Raw genomic sequence first — 16,867 nt, 5'->3', positions numbered from 1 at the left:
CTATAGAAGCAAATTGAAAATGATTTGAAATGATATAAGGTTTTGTTGTTTGAAAACCTTAATCATCCGTTTAATCGGAGACTGATAACAGCTTTGAAAATTGACAAAAGTCAACTTAATTAAGGTAAAGATAAAGATCTATGCCTAATTAAGACCTAAACAATTAGGGTTTTATCATAAAATTATTCACAAAGGTAACAAGATAAAAATATATATTTTAAAGTTTTTAAGAAAAACATTTAAAACATACTATTTTAACCCTAATTAAAATACATGAAATAAATAATATTTTTTATGATTTTTTGATTATTCATAAAATAAGTATGTTAAATAACAAGTGTGTGAAAAATGGAGTGAAAATGATTTAATTTGATAGGTGAATTATTGGTGTGAAGTTGTGAGAAAAAAAAATGAAGGAAATTAGTGGTAAAAAAATGATTTTGTCTCCTCCAAGGTTTGAACACACGCCCTTTAGGTCACACACCCAAAACCAACACCACTGGGCCAGCGCGCGTATGGTGATAGTAGACTGACTCCTTTGCAACTTATGTGTTATTCAAGTGTATAGAAGCAAAAAAGAAAATAAAATCAAAAGGTCTGGGGCGAGGGGGATTCGAACCCCAGACCTTGGGCACGCGCAACACACAAACACTCCTTACCACTGGGCTATAACGATTTAGTCGTTAATGAAACAGGTATCAATCAAGATAAAATAAACTTAACCCTGAATTTGAAATTTGCGCGCCACCACCATTGTTATCTTCAACCTCTAGCTTTGAATTTTTGAAAATCTGAACTCTCCCAACTCTCAACCATTTGCAACGATGTAAACATGAAACTTGTTCTAAATTCACTCACGATTCTGAATATGTAACTAACATAAATTTATATTAACTACATCTAACTAATTTACTAAAAAACGTGAAGAACCCTAAAATTTGAAAATCAAATTAAATGACTATACTGAAAGATAAATGAATGATGATAGAGGGTTTTCAATCCTCTGATGATGCTGAACAAGATAAAATCGAGCTATATCATAAAGAGTGCTTAAATTAAAGAGGTGGAGTTCAGAAACTTACCTCTGAAAATGGAGGTCGTGAGGATGATAGAGAGCAACTGGGCTTGTATGAATGATCCCAAAAGCTTCCTTGGGACTCAGTGATGCTAACTGAATGTTTATTGTAACCTCAATCCTCCTGAATTGTTCTATGGACCTCCCTCGATTTGAGCTTCAAGTGAACATGGAGAGTGATGATTCTTGAGTTACAGATGAGCTGCAGCCATCTGAACAGCTTCACTACCTCCTATGGAACGTGCCTGGATGCTTGGCTTTGTTGGAAACCTTCTGAATTGCTCTATGGACCTCCAACTGCAACAGCTCCAAAGTGAGAGCAACAATGGCGTTCCTCCACTTACAGAAGTGATCCAGGTGCTTGGATCACCTCAAATGATCTCCCTTGAGATGTTAGAATGCTTACTTTCCAAAGATGAGCTCTGGTTTGAAGAAAATGATTCTTCTTGCCAAAGAACTTTGAAAAACAATAAGCATGAAAAGAGAAAGAGAAAGCAAGGAATATGGTTGCTTTGGTGTGTTTTCTGAATGAGAAAGAAGCCTCTATTTATAGGCAATTGATGCTGAACAATTGGAGATAGTAAGCTTGCTTAATGAAGTCACTTTGGTTTCTTAGCCAAGAAGAAAATTTGCAAATATCTCTTATGCAATGATGAGAATTTTGATTCCATTTGATCAATCCCCTAGCCCTCGATTTTGCTTGATCTTAGAGGACAATTCTGAGACAGAAATGAGCTCTAATTGGTTGGTGAGAATATTCCTTGGGTGATTCATCAATTTGCCATAAATTCACAAATGTAATCATTACATAATCACATGTTCTTGTTTTTAGAATCTTCTTCAATTCTCATGTCATGGTAAAAATGAATGCATGGCATGTTTTCAGATGTGGTATGGGTCGTGTGGCATCCATAAGAGAGGTCATTTGCACAAAATTGCAAAGTTTCAAATTGTACATGACCTATAATTTCACTTCATGAGGCCAACTTTGAACAAGCATAACTCTTAGCTCAAAATGAATTTGGAGAAGGTTGAACACAATTTGGAAAGCCCTAAACATCTACTTCAAATCATTAGTTTGGAGTTTCTTCAGAATCCTTTGGCAAATTTGTTAAAAATGAGGCCAAAGTTAGAAGAAAACTAGGTTAAAACACTTAGAAAATTTTCTAAGTGTTTATGACCTAAAACTTCAAAATTTCCAAAACTCTTAAATGATTGATCTTTTGAAAAAAGTTGCATTGTAAGACGTTATTTTATTTTGCAAGATCTACAACTTTCATGTTGGAAGTTTTTTGAGTTGTGTAGGTGAAATTTTGAGTTCTCATCATGCCTTCAAAAACCCTAATTCCCGACTTTTTGCTCCTTGAAGATTCTTTTTGAATTTCTTTGGTCAAATGACTTTAATGTCCATATATTGATGATATTGATCCTTGAAAGTCATGGTTTGACCAAAAATCTCAAAAGTCAAAGGTGAACTCATACAGTTGACTTTTTCCTGATAAAGTGAGAATTTGGTTTTGTGTAGAATCAAGATCTTCTCCTTAAATGAGTGATGTAAATGGATTATATTGAGGTAGTAGAGGTTCTTGAATCATGTCTTGAGTCTTGAATCCATGCCCTGATTAAAAGTCAACTATCTTGGTGAATTAGGTCAAAAACCCTAATTGTCGACCATATGAAAATAATGACTGTAGACTTTGAATTGAGGTGTAATGTCCAGTGGATCTTGTCATATGAGTTATTTGAAGATGATTGATGTCTTTGAATGATCCCCTGGGGCTTTTTAGGGTTTTCCAAAGGTGATCCCTGATTTTAGTCCTTGATAGGCTAAAAAAACCCTAGTCTGGTGACCTGAGTAAACCTGTACTCAGATGACTGGGTGTCTAATCAATCATAGGTGAAATAATGAAGCTCTTGAGTCTTATGATTGTATTAGAGACTAATCCTTCTATTGATTGATCCTTTGCCTAAGTTTTCTTGTCTTTGAACACCCTTGTTTGAATGCCAGACTGCTCTGGGTACTTGCTTTGACTTGATGAAAATCCTGAAGATATGTCATCTCAGGGGGGGGCAAAAATTAGGGTATGACAATATGTGATACCCACATAGTATAACAATTGAAGCAGAAAATTTTTACAATCGACTTCATCAATGAAATGTCACAATCAGTGAGAGTCACTTGTGATATGTTATCTAAATCTTTCAACAAATTGGAGCATATTTCTTGACCCAAAGTAATGTTATCCTCTCTTTCACATTCCACCAAAACAAACCCAAAAAAAATATGTCATATCCTTAAAGAGTAACACCGGAAAATTCAAACAAAAGTAGTTTGTATTTATTGGTCTTGTACGTTGAATCTATTAGTAATACGGTGAAAATGGTAAAGAACTTCATAGATTCTAGATGCACCTAAAATATATTGAACGAATTTTTCATCGCTAGACATTTTATACCTAGAGACATAATTATGTTCATTCAATTCTTTTAATAATTGTTGCATTTATGCACTTGGATCCCTTATAGATGATAAATTTACTTAATATTTGTTACACCGTTAGGCATCTTTATTTTTAAAGTCATGAGTATTTTTTTAGTAAAGTCATGTTCATTGTCATTTCAACAATATTTTTCTTCTTTTCAGCATGTAAACAACCAATATTATGACGATTTACTAACTTGCGATCAAAGTCAAGGTTGTATACACCATAGACCATAATAAGTTTCCAAGCATGTGAAGGCAGATAGTACCAATACAACATGAATGGACATCTACAGTTTTTTATTTAGTGTCATTAAATTTCAATTTTTTAGGCGTCACGCTAATTAAAGACATGTCGAAAACAATTTCCTTCTCGCCCGATTAAAGGCAGCTAGCTTGGATTGCAATGTGTGATTATGTACATCAGAAATCACATTGATTTCCATGTATGATCCGCTTTACAGTATCCGTGCAATTTAAACATGAACTCACATTTTCTTGATCTCATGTCATCACGTTTCAACCTCCAGATTGGTGGAACATACATACCACTTCTCTAGCATCTCATGGTAACAAATGCTTGCCTTCGGCTAAAACCATTGTCAAACATTTCAATTTAATATCGTCATTCACCTCATCCACATTGTCATTCATCTCATTGTGTTTAACGTCTTCCTTCACTACATTGCTATCTGTCTCTCGTTGTTCAGAAAATAAGTTGCGGACAGACCTGGAAAAGGCGCAGCAGCAGGTGGAGGAAGAGGATTTGAAGCAATTCTAGGTGTAGTCGGCTTGCTCCCCAGAGCACTGTATTTAAACACAAACAATATTAGAGGCAATAAGACCGATGCAAATTATATTCATGAATAATAAATAATTAGTAGAGATACAAACTAATTGCAATTCCTGTATATTTATTTAGCATAGGATGGGAATCAACAACACAGCCACCATGATAATGGCATATAGTACTAACAGTCCTTCTACAAAAATCAGCTATTGCAAGATAATCTGTTTGATCATTCAGCAAAGCAGGTCCAATAAACCTTGAAATCTTTAACCCCTAAACAATTCTTAAACTTGAAATCATTCATAGCTCTACTCCTAAGAACATCCCCTAGTTTTTTTGTCCCATTAACACATCTCTCAACATCAACCGCATTGTTAAAGTAATTAAACATAATTAACACAACCTTTGATATCCAATAGCTTACTCAATGCTTGTCTCCTCTTGTCATCTATTATTCTCTGCTTTAGCCTCAGTTCATCAACCTCTCCTGCAAAAAATAAAACAAAACCATCAACATTTATTTCAGTATAGTAGAGTAGAGGAACTGAAACCACAAATCTGAAACAACAAAGCTTTAATCTGAAACAAAAACAAAAAAACTAACCAAAACCTCATCTCAAACAAAAACGGAGAACAAAAACGTAACTGAAACTGAAGAAATCTTACCCGAATAGCAGAGAGAGGGTGAAAGGGAGATGAGGTGGTTGGGTTGTGGGGTTAGGGTTTTGAACATGAAGAGAGAGGATTTGGGTTTTGAAGGAGCAGAGAGAGAAAAACGAAAGAAAATGAGAAGTGAATAAGAAATTTTTTTGTTAAAATTGAGATAATAACATACAGCTAAACAAGAAAAGGGTATTATTTATTAAAAACCAAAAGACATTTTTTGCCCCAAAAATATTAGTTTAAACTAAGATAATCAAATGGTATTTTGGTGATATACAGAACAGTAAATTTTCTTATATTATAGATTGATTGATTTTGAGAGAGATAAATTAGTACTATTAATGAGTAATATTATTGCATTAAAAAGCTTGTGCAAGTGTTGAGGTGTAATGTACATATCAAAGTGGCTCTTTAGCCTCTTATTTGCAACTTACTAATGATATAAGTGTAGTAATTAACGGAGCAGCAACGTAAGTTAAAAAATATAGTTTGAGGCCCTAAGCAAAGACCTCACTTGCCTAGCCTATGGGCCGGGCCTACTTGAATAAATAAAAAGAAAAAAGACGAGTTTAGAAAAATACAACACGCTCCAGAATAATGCTTTTAGATTAGAGACGTTTGATGGTTTAGGATATGTGACTAGTATGAAAATTTTGAAGGGTTCTTAAGAAAATATGGAGTGGATCAATATGTTAAAGTATACATTTTCCTTATTTGATAAACATTTTAGTCCGTTTTAAATTAATCAAACTTCTAATTTTTTTTTTCACATTACGATTAACATATTACTTTAAACACTATCACAAGCTATATATAAAGCAATACAAAAATAAATTAAAAATCTTGAACAAATTACTAAAACAATAAAAAAAAATAATACTATTTTACATTAATTTTTATTAGAATTATAAAAATAAAGTATATATTCAAATTCAATTTATTAACATTACTTATGTTTTTTTTATTACTATCTCAATCTTGAGTAATTTTAGATATGATTTATATTTGTGCTTATACACTTCTATCTATGATAGAAATTTTAATTTTACTATATTTCTATTATTCAAATATTTTTGTTTTTGTAATTGTGCTTTTAATTCCAAAAAAATTAATCAAATTAAAATAAATTTGTATAACCAAAAATAAAATATTATAAGAAAAAAACTAATTTATTTAAACTGGTTATATAAAAAAATAAAAGAAATATAAAACAAAAATTCAATAAATTATATGACCTTCATTATTTTGTCTAAATAGTTTTTTTTAAATAATTCAAACATATTTTAAAAAATGGTATCAATTATTTCGGATAATTTCAAATCCTCTTGAATTTTAAACCAAACACAATCCAAAAGAATGTCATAAACCCACACAGCATCATGACACAATATATATAATCTAAAATACATTGACTTATCATGGCCACACAAGCAAATTACAGCAGTGACATAAACTAAACAACAGCATTACACAAGATAACCAGTAATAATGAACAATGCAGATTTTGACATACTCCATGTCATGTATTACATTATTTAAGGGAAATATGTACAAACCGCACCGTCCTCTACCTTGTACACCTGTTTGTAATGGGGCAAATCAGTACACCCAATTTATGACCATGTCAGTTGACTCGTGTTCAAAAGCACAAAATAGAAGTAAAGACTTCCATACATACAAATACAACAGACCTAATACATTACTATGTATGAACATGCATTTTTTTCAGTCCTTTGCCATGGTTCAAATTACACAATTAGAAAAGGACACACGTGAGGAAAACTATCCTCCTACTATATTCCCTACTTGTTATCAGACACTATTAATCTATTCAGGAAGAACAATTCATTGTGCATACAGAAGGGCAAAGTTTCACACAACCTCAAAAAACACCAAACATGGTATTGTGTCACTCATTGAAAAAGTTCTTCTCCAGCCAGAACCAATCATACCATAAAATCCACTGTCAAAACAACTTAATACACAAATGTTCTGACCAGAGCAATGTTTGTCAAGAATGTCAGTGATCAACACATACCTTTGCCGCCAATTCTGCTCAAAATGATTTTAAAACATGTGTTCCCGTCATTACAGCACATAATTTTTATCCGCAGGATCTAGATGACAGAATTTGCCAGGGAAAGTTCATGCAGTTCACTTAGCATCCATTCATCCCCGGTTTGACCACCCAGAACAATAGCTCTTGTCCCCCCAACAACACATGTACTATGTCCCCAAGCAAATCTTGGAGGGCGCCCAGGTACATTTAAGATTCTCCATGTAGGCTTCTCATCGGTTGGATCAAGTATGTAAAGCTGGGAGGCAGAATGAAGGCCTGCAACAGAACCCCCAAAAATCAAAATTCTACCACCTGGAAGGCTAACAGCCACGTGATCAAGTCTAGGAGGAGGAGCTATGCCTCCAGGATTGCCAGCACCAGGCATTCCACTCCCCGTTACACATCTCCAACATGGTTCATCCTCGCTTAAATCCATAGTAAACACATCGCTTGACCGGAAACGCAGGGGACCACTCTTGGCCAGACCCCCAAACATCAGAATTTTCCTACCACCATAAACAGATAGTGTATGGCCCAGACGCGAAGGTGGTGTCCATGTCACTGGTATCTCCCTCCAGATAGGGTTTTCCATTGACATATCAAGGAGAAAAGTATCACTCAAAAGTACTCCAGAATCAGCACAGCCACCAGAAACTATCAACTTAGTACCATCAAGAGTACAAGAGCTATGCCATGATCTTGGAAGTGGAGGTGCTAATCCCGAAATTTCACGCCAAGTTGGAGGGGTTGCATCCAAGTCCAGAACAAACACATCATTAAGCAAACCCTGTGTTCCACAGCCTCCAAATACAACTAAACGAGAACCATTAACACAAGAAAGTGTATGGCCCCACCGACCGGGGGGAGGAGAGCTAACCTGGACATGTTGCCATTCGGGATTATTAGAATTGAGATCCAATACAAAGGTGTCATTCATGGGTTGCATATTAACACCTTCACCACCAAATAGAACAACTCTATTCCCAACTGCACAAGCACTAAAATTGCAGCGTGACGGTTCAACACCACCTCCAACAGTCAGTTTCCTCCATGCTGCTGCTTCAAGAGTGGTCAGTTCCCTTGCTAGTCGACCCCATCCAAGCCTCCTTGCACCAGGAACAGTCTCCAAAACACGGGTAGTTTCACTACCCCATGCATTTTGGCATACCATCCTCCAAAGGTCTTCGTTTCTTGTTACTTCATATAATCGCGTACAAACAGAACTAACTGATGCAATATCTCTTGGAGTTAAGCGAGCAAGTATTTTGAGAGACAGTACCTCGTCACTTAATTGAAATAACCCACAAATTCCACGGGTCACATTCCGGTCCCCCACTGGAAGAGGTTGCAGTGAGGATAACACAGACTGAAACCGACCAGATGATTTAACAGATTCCTTAATTGTAGAACCGAGAACAGGACCAAGATCAATGTTTGCCTCTGTGAATAACTGAATTCCAATGACATGGGTTATTTCATCATCTTCTCCAAATATAGGTGTCAGACGGAGTCTGTTCATAAGTGGAGATCCATCTTTCCTGAAGTTCAGCAACTCACCTTGAAACTCTACCCCTTCGTCAATGCATTTTCTAATTTCTGAAATTACTGATGAGTCCACCAATGGATGCCTTCTCTTAGCGAATGGACCTCGACACTGCAAGAAACGGCTGCAAAATGATGGTAACTGATTAGAATAAACCCAAATCGGATAAAAATCAAACAATAGACTCAATCAAGTATAAAATGTTACAAAGGGACAACATATGATTTTCATTTTTCCAAATAGTGTTATTTTTCCTTCTTTTCTTATTATTCCTTGATGCAGAACAAAGATTATTCATTCAATTGCCTGAAGAACAATTACTTCAAAAATATAACATAGACTTCTGTCCGCATAAACTTCTAATGCACCCCAGTCCCAAATAACTATAAGCCCCGAGTTAATAAAGTAAATTTGGTTTTAAGACCCCAGCAACAGAAGCATGTAACTTTTTGCATCTTTATGTGCACACAAACAAACAAAAATTGTAGAAGAAATATTAGGGAGAAAATGACTTTACAGATAAATTACTGTCAAGAAACAATCTGCATTTCTTAGCTTTGAAATTCAAGTTTTACTTTTCAATCTTTAGCAAAAGACGAGATAATAGATACAATACGAAAAAAAGAAAAATTCACACTTCACAAAAATAACCACTAATTATCTTCTTACTTATCAATATTATAGTATGATACAACAGCCTAGCCCCGAATCGCATCATTATAAAAAATTCAGAAATAAAAACTTGTAATCACTTTTCCAGGTATTCGTCATAATAATAGCATTGTACTGTAATGATACTGGTAGTAGGCCATTTTGCATAAGCACGAGAACTGTTGTATTAATTGTGAGGTGTAGTAAAAAAAGGAAAATCTTGACATTGAAGTAAAGAGGGATAGGTAAATATATATCAAATCAGTAATACTAATTTTGAAACTTGGATGGTAAACATTAGTTCTAGGTTGGCAAAATAGCAAAAAATAAACTGAGGTCGTTCTTCTTACAACTTGCAATACATAATAGAAAAAGAAAGTTGTACTCCTAAAAGACTCTTAAGCTTATTGTCGATCAATAAAGAAAGAAAACATCAAATATTATTAGGGTGCATGAGATATATGTCAATAAGTAGCGCTGCAACTGGAAGAACAACAGAAGGCAAAATTATGGGAAGATTTGGAAAGCTTAGTTCAAAAAATACTTTCACAAGAAGAAAAATAATTCCTAGGAAGACATCCAAATGCATGTCATTAGGACGTCTAGCGGGTATGAGTGAGTATGGTCATGTCGGTGAGGCTCTCTAGAAAATCAAAGCAATCAAATACATTATTCACAATGGGATCACAACTGCTGTGGAAATCAAAATGGTTTCTCTTTCCTAAAGTTTTAGTCATTGCTATATATATCCAAACAAGTGGATGAAATGGAGGAATGTTCTAGGTGCGGTCTATGATAGGATGTATGTACCTCTATAGCTCGTAAAACATTTTTACACAACTATAATACCAAGATGAAAGAAATTGAGAAATGCTTTGAGTGTGATTTTTGATAGCATTGTACTTCTCTAGCTCAAAGGTTTTTTTACTACACCAATAAGATCTGCAGTGCTATACGGAACCAAATATTGAGCAATAAAGAATAACAAGTAAGCATAGTGTCTAAGATGAAAATATATATTGGATGAATGATTATACAAGCAACATATGATAAGGAATACAATAATTAGAAGAAAAAAAATTGGGGTAATACTCACTAGAAAAAAATGATATTGTCCATATTAAGTGAGTTAGCAATGTTTAGAGAAAACCGTTAAACAATAATGAGAACCACTAGATAGAAAATAGTCCAATAGTTAGTTAAAGAGGTGGAGGAATACTAACAAACACGATATATCAACAGGTTAAGATAAATTTGATAATAAATTATTGAGTTAACATTAATATCTGTGTTGCTAAACATGGTGGCCAGCCATTCTTCTGCATCACGCGAGAAAGTAGAGTAACTAAAGAAAACATAAAAATAAAAAATAAAAAATAAAATAAAAAAAAAAAACAAAAGATGAAGAACAGGATTTGAATGAAAACCTGCAAAATAATTCAGGAGAACAAAAAAAGTAACAGTGGATACAGATGGTCAGAGACCTGCACATTAAGAACAAAGGATGTGATTGAAAACTCGGAAAGGAGTGTGTAAAGCAAATCAGATAGCCTATCCAGAAATACAGGATTTGAACAGAAAACACCAAGCTTGGCCAAAATGATGAGAGCAAATCATATGTAGAAAGTTAACCGTGGTTTTCATACAAACCACGTGAGAGACAATAAACATCAGCATCAATTCTTTCGACCCCCTTTTTATGAATAAAAGAGGAATTGAGTACGAGTATTCTCCACAAAAATGTATCGTTGTTTTGATTATGAGCGAAAAGGTTTTGGGGGTGCTAGGAAGTCCTTTCACAACTGGTGGGATTTATCCCAGTTTCCAGCACTACAGTGGACATGACAGTGGCGACTCCATCATGAGACAGCCTAAAAAATATGATGCCATTGACAAGTATGACTCTAAATGACAAAGAAGCTATTGACAAATTTAAACACAACTATTAAGGCATGAAAATTCTCATTAGTGAAGTCACAACAATTATCCAACAAAACATTTATCGCACTCAACAGACACGAGAAATCTTGTCCAAAAAAATTAATATAACAATAACTTTTAACAGATATAACAGGTGCTCCTTTCTCCAGAAAGAAATATAAACAAAATTAACTTAGTTTTAGAAATGAACATATAGACAAATTTTAACAACTTCTTGCATACTTTAATGATAGTATCTCTTAAAAAACACCTCATTTAATTCATTTTTTTAATTTTCAATGATCAAATTTATTAGTCATATAGGGTAATAAAAAACACTTCGTAACAACTTTTCTCGTGATGGTTCTTTACCGCACAACATTTTGTCTCATATAACACTCAGTCTCACAATTATCCAATAAAATTTTCCCCTTAGTTTGAGCAGTACTTTTGTCACATAAAGCACATGAGATCCTCCTTCATTTCAACCATCCAAACAGAATCCGGTGGTTTACGACTCCTTCTATCTCTCCGGTATTTTGTACAATGGACCTAAGATATTTAAACTACGCAGCTTTGGATATGATATGATCTCCAACTTTCACCACTAAATTAGAAAAGCTTCTCTTATTGTTAAACTTACACTCCAAATACTATCTTACTTCAGCTTTGAAGTAAATAGTATCCAAGTTTGGTTCATCTGAGTTCCAGTGGCTAGCATGGATTGTGGAATAGTGATTACAAGGGAAGGCACATGTAGTCATGTAGGGTGTCCAAGATGGATGAACAGCAGAAGACTAACCGACAGACAGATGATAATCAGCAGTGATCGCCATTCTGTATGGAATGGATTAGGTGTTCTCGCAAATTTTGGTCCTGTTAATAGTTTCTGTTAGTAAGGGCCAAGAGGAATCACTGTGAGATTGAGAATGACTAAAAGCTTATTTGATATAATTTTTAAAAACTGTTTTTTAGTTTTTAAAATTTAAAAATAATAAAATTCGTTTGGTTACTTAATAGTATCACAAAACTATTTTTAAAAATTATATTCTATTTTTAAGTCCTGAAAACTAAAACACCAAAATAAATTTTAAGATTTTAATTTTTACTTATAGAAATTATGAAGAGAAAATAACAAGGAAAAGTGGTACAATTTTTTATTGAGAATCTCTTATTCCACCCCTTAGGGGTTCTTACGCACCATGTGTGTTTCCAAAAATACCCCTGTTTTCGGAGGTGTATCTCTAGAAGCACTTTTATTTTACTCAACGTTGATTTGTTCCGTAGGTGCATCTACGGAACCTTCTCTTAACTGAATTATTTTGAAGTTTTTCCCAACGTTTACCAGTTTAAACTAATTTCGTAGATGTAGCTCTCGAAAAACCCAAATTTGGGTTAAAAAAAGCGCTTCCTGATGTGTATCTCTGGAAGCGGAGGGCATAAATGAAATTTCACTAGGTGCCTAGGAGTATCAAGGGGTGGATTGAGATATTGTCATTTTATTAATGACATATTTGTAATATTATACAACTTCAAATGCAAAAGAATGTTGATTCACCATATTGCTTTATGAATGCAAACGTGTCAAAATCCCAAATAAAACCATAAATAATATTGAATACATTTTTTTCTTTTCAGGTTTTATTATCCTTATATTTTTATTAATTTTTGTAAAGAAAGAAATATTATTGTTATATTTTATTCTTACAATTTTATTAATTGTATTGGTTTTGTGTTATTCAACTTGAATTTTTTTAGAGAAATAAGAAGTATTTAAGATTTCAAAATAAAAATAATACAAGGAGTGTTATTTGAATGTTAAAAAACTAATATTGTACCGGAATTTCTATAAAATACACATTAAATAGATTTATTTCTAAACGAAATTGAGAGAAAATAATAGTAAAGAAATTCAACCTTGTCAAAATTTGTGTCTGTGAAACATTTATAAAATTGCAGAGTTGGTTGTGGGATTGGATGATTAGTTGAAGAGTGGTTTCATTATGTTTACAGTGAAGATTTGATAATTCACAATTTGTGACGGAGTTTGGAGTAACATGTTGGTCTATCAACATTGGAATCTTGACCAAACTTGACCGACACCAAAGACAATGGTTGATGATTGCTCAAGTCTTCAGTTAGAAGTAATTAGGATATACGTAGTCAGTCTACGATCTTAACACGTGTTCATCATGGCCAGAACAAGATATCTAGAGTGTGAAGTTTGTAACGCTAGACATTTACAGGTAACCTGCTATCAGATTTAGTAAGGTTTTGATATCATATAGAGTTTGGGCCTGATTCAATTCAAAAAGCTATCTCAAAGAATAAGGATTGCTCAGGCTCTTGCAAGAAATATTCTGGTCATATAACAAATTAGATGTGGGATCTAAACAACGATTTTGGGGTGAGGTTAGGAAGAACGCTGAGTTTTCATAGGTTGTTGGGTTTTCTAAGTGTACTCTTTGAGTCTCTTCAAATTCCAAGGACTTTTTGTAGAATAGGTTTATTTAATTCCTATGAGGGAACGGGTTTATGCATACATTTCTAGAAGTATATATCGTCAAGTTATTGAGTTATAAATCTACTGGAGACATTGAAGAAATCATCTCTAGTCCATCAAACTATTGAACTCAATTTTATTCCTTCTCCGATGACAGTGCTCCTACATGGAGAACTTCTAACAACTTCTATAATATACTACTGAAGCATGTGATACTTCTCATTTAATTTAAGACTAGTCCTAGAATTTTAATAATCTATTGCTTGAGCATATCAATCACCATGTTGCATATCTGCCCCCATGGTTTCAACTTCCAAAAGATTGTCAACATCTCAAACTTATTACTTCTTGCCATATTACTCCCAACACAAAATATATATACTATCGATTAACCATAGCACCAAACAAGCCTCGTATAATAACATTTCACAAAAGCAACTGACATTTCAACAGTCCATTTCAGTTTTCCAAAATAATCACACACACAAAAGTCAAGTAAGAATATGAATAAATTAGCATAACCATATTTCCTCTCAATACCCAGCACTCACTTGTAGATAACACATCCAAAAACTACCACAAACCATAACCAACGCAAAACAGAATTTAGAATTCCCACTAATCTATCTAGAACTTAAAATTCACTCTCATCTATCTATTATCACAAAATATTACACATAAAAACACACAACAAAATTTCCAGTTTTTATTAAGTAACACTGACGCTAGCATGTCCGGTTTCCGACACCAACCCATGTGTTTACTTTCATTCACTTCCATTTTTTCAGATTATTACAGTACCTAACCACGGAATCAAAATACTAATAGCAACACTTAAACAAATCAAACCATTTCTAAAATTCCAACAATTTCCACCACAGAAAAAGGGAAAAAACTAGGGTTTCAATCAATCATAGCTAAAAAAACCTAAAAACCAAACTCACATGGCTAAACCTAAACAACACCACTAAGATGGCAAAAAAATTCTAAAATTGAATAGATTAATAAATAACAAAAAAAAAAGCGTACCAGTTACGACCGAGAACTTCTTCAGCTCGATAACCAGTAAGCATCTCAAAAACAGCGTTGACATATATAATAGGATGATCCGGATCGATCGCGTCGGTGACAACAAACCCGCACGGCGCCGTTTGCAGAACCGGAAACGGAAGCGGTCCAACGTCATCGTTTAAAAGGAACGACGACGAAACGGCGTCGTCTTCATCACCGCTAAGATCAGAATTACTATCCCACTCCATTGAATTTCTCTCTCTCTCTCAACTCGAAACTGAATTTGTATTGTTCAGGTTCAGGTTCAGGCCATGGGAAAGAAAGGTGAAAAATGAAGAACGAAACGGTGCGTTTGGGATAATCGGAATGGAGAATGAGAATTGGGGTGGTGGAGTAAGGGTTAGTAGTTGAGGTGTGAGTGGAGAAGGGGATTAAGAAGAAAAATAAACGTGTGGCGAGGAATATAGGTGAGAATGAGAAAGGGGGTTAAGAGAGAGGGTGAGGGGAAATGGGAAATGGAAAATGGGGATGGTGTTTGGTTAATAATATGTGGGCTTCAGTATTGCGAAGACAGTGGGTAATCACCGCCTTTCTTTGCTTACAAATATCTCGACATTCTCTACAGTTGTTGTTGTTATTAAGATTAAGATATATTTTTGGTTAAATTATTTTAAAGCATTCTTATAAATATCAAATTTTATTGTTGGTCTTTATAAAAATAAAGAAAAGTATGTTTTGATCTATAAAATGAAGGTAATTTTATTATGAGTTTAAAGGTAGTGCACTGTCAGTGTAAATTTTTTTACACGATCAGTGCATAACTCTTAAAATTAAATACTTTATATTTAATTTAAAGAAAAATTAAATTTTTACAAAATTTAACGATTTCGATTTCACAAAACTGCTTTACACTATCGGTGTATTTTCACTAAATCCTTTTATTATCTATTGTTAAACTAAAATATATATAGCTTAAAGGTAGTGCACTGTCAGTATAAATTTTTTTACATAGTCAGTGCATCACAACCCTTAAAAATAAATACTTTAAATGTTATTTAAATAAAAAAATCAAATATTTATAAAAGTTAACGGTTTGAATTTCACTAACAGTGTAAAACTGCTTTACACTGTCGGTGTATTTCCATTAAATTCATATATATATAATTTAAAAGAAAATTCAAAAAATAATTTTTAAGTCTAAATTTTCATTACTATTATCCTATCTTTTATCTTTTGAAATTTAAAAATTTATATTTAATTTTTTTTATTTTAAAAAATTCTAAAATTTGATAAATAAATATTTTCAAAAATTTTAAAATTAAAATATAATTAAATAGTTTTCAAATTTTTTAAAAATAGCATCAACTAAAACTGTATACATAAAAAGATTTAAAGACTAAAATATATTATTTTTTAAATAAAATTTGAGATATTTATAAGCACCAAAAACATATTTAATCTTTTTTAATTTGTTTTAAAAAAATTTACTTTAATTATTTTCTTTTTGTAATATTGTTTCTAAAGTTATTTTTACATTTTATATTTGTGGTGATTGTTTATTTTTATTTTATTAAATATTTAATATTATATTTTTTATTATTTTAGATCTAATTACATTTAATTACGGTCTTAATATTTTTATTATATGTAATTAAAATAGTTAATCTCTTCATTTTAAATTTAAACAATTTTAAAATTGATAATCAACAATCTTAACGCGACACATCAATAAAATGGACATGTCAAGTATTAAATGTAGCAATAATCGTTATGACTTCAATATAGTGATCAAGACAAAAATGATGAAGCAAGATGTTAAGTATGTCTTGTATTTTGGAGATTACTATGGATATTATTTAATAAAATTCATACTGTGGAAATTATTATGGGTAGAGATAACTGTTTCTTATGGGTAAATGGGGTTATAGTTTAAGTAAATTAAGCCCTACATAGATATATGTGACTTGTAACACTGGAATCATAATTCATAAAACATGAATAAAGAGAACTAGTTGCTCTATAGCTGGTTGCGGAGGTAGGCATCATTGTCTCTTACTTTTGTTTATCTTTAACCTTTTATATTGGTTGTTGTTCTCACAATTGGTATATAAGAGCTTGGTTAACTTTGGTGCGAAATTCGAAGTAACGAGGTTTGACGGGACGAGTAGTT

General features: G+C 33.1%; 1 protein-coding gene across 3 annotated transcripts; it reads right to left on the bottom strand.

Moving 5' to 3' along the window:
• Positions 1–6,404: 6,404 nt before the first annotated feature.
• Positions 6,405–15,271, bottom strand: LOC131595118 (adagio protein 1-like). 3 transcript variants are annotated; one of them, XR_009281713.1, is made up of 4 exons: positions 14,716–15,271; positions 10,691–10,747; positions 7,049–8,736; positions 6,405–6,590 (listed from the first exon to the last, which is right to left on the bottom strand). XR_009281713.1 is itself a non-coding variant. In XM_058867390.1 (3 exons), the coding sequence occupies exons 1-3, from the start codon at positions 14,943–14,945 to the stop codon at positions 7,128–7,130; spliced, it is 1,896 nt and encodes a 631-aa protein (XP_058723373.1). In that variant the 5' UTR covers positions 14,946–15,271; the 3' UTR covers positions 6,405–7,127. The 3 variants fall into 3 exon arrangements, 2 of the variants coding, with proteins under 2 accessions (XP_058723373.1, XP_058723374.1); XM_058867390.1 differs by having other exon boundaries at positions 6,405–8,736; XM_058867391.1 differs by lacking the exon at positions 10,691–10,747 and having other exon boundaries at positions 6,405–8,736; positions 14,716–15,269.
• Between the last annotated feature and the right edge of the window lie 1,596 nt (positions 15,272–16,867).

This window comes from Vicia villosa, linkage group LG4 (assembly GCF_029867415.1).
Source record: "Vicia villosa cultivar HV-30 ecotype Madison, WI linkage group LG4, Vvil1.0, whole genome shotgun sequence".
Classification (NCBI taxonomy): domain Eukaryota; kingdom Viridiplantae; phylum Streptophyta; class Magnoliopsida; order Fabales; family Fabaceae; genus Vicia; species Vicia villosa.
This window is presented reverse-complemented; position numbering and strand designations above follow the sequence as displayed.

Excerpts from the sequence above, each read along its gene's own strand:
- LOC131595118 (XM_058867390.1), bottom strand. The coding sequence starts at position 14,945 with ATGGAGTGGGATAGTAATTCTGATCTTAGCGGTGATGAAGACGACGCC. Across the intron at positions 10,748-14,715 it reads GAAGTTCTCGGTCGTAACTG|GTCTCTGACCATCTGTATCC; the intron begins GTACGCTTTTTT and ends CTTAATGTGCAG. Across the intron at positions 8,737-10,690 it reads TCTCCTGAATTATTTTGCAG|CCGTTTCTTGCAGTGTCGAG; the intron begins GTTTTCATTCAA and ends ATCATTTTGCAG.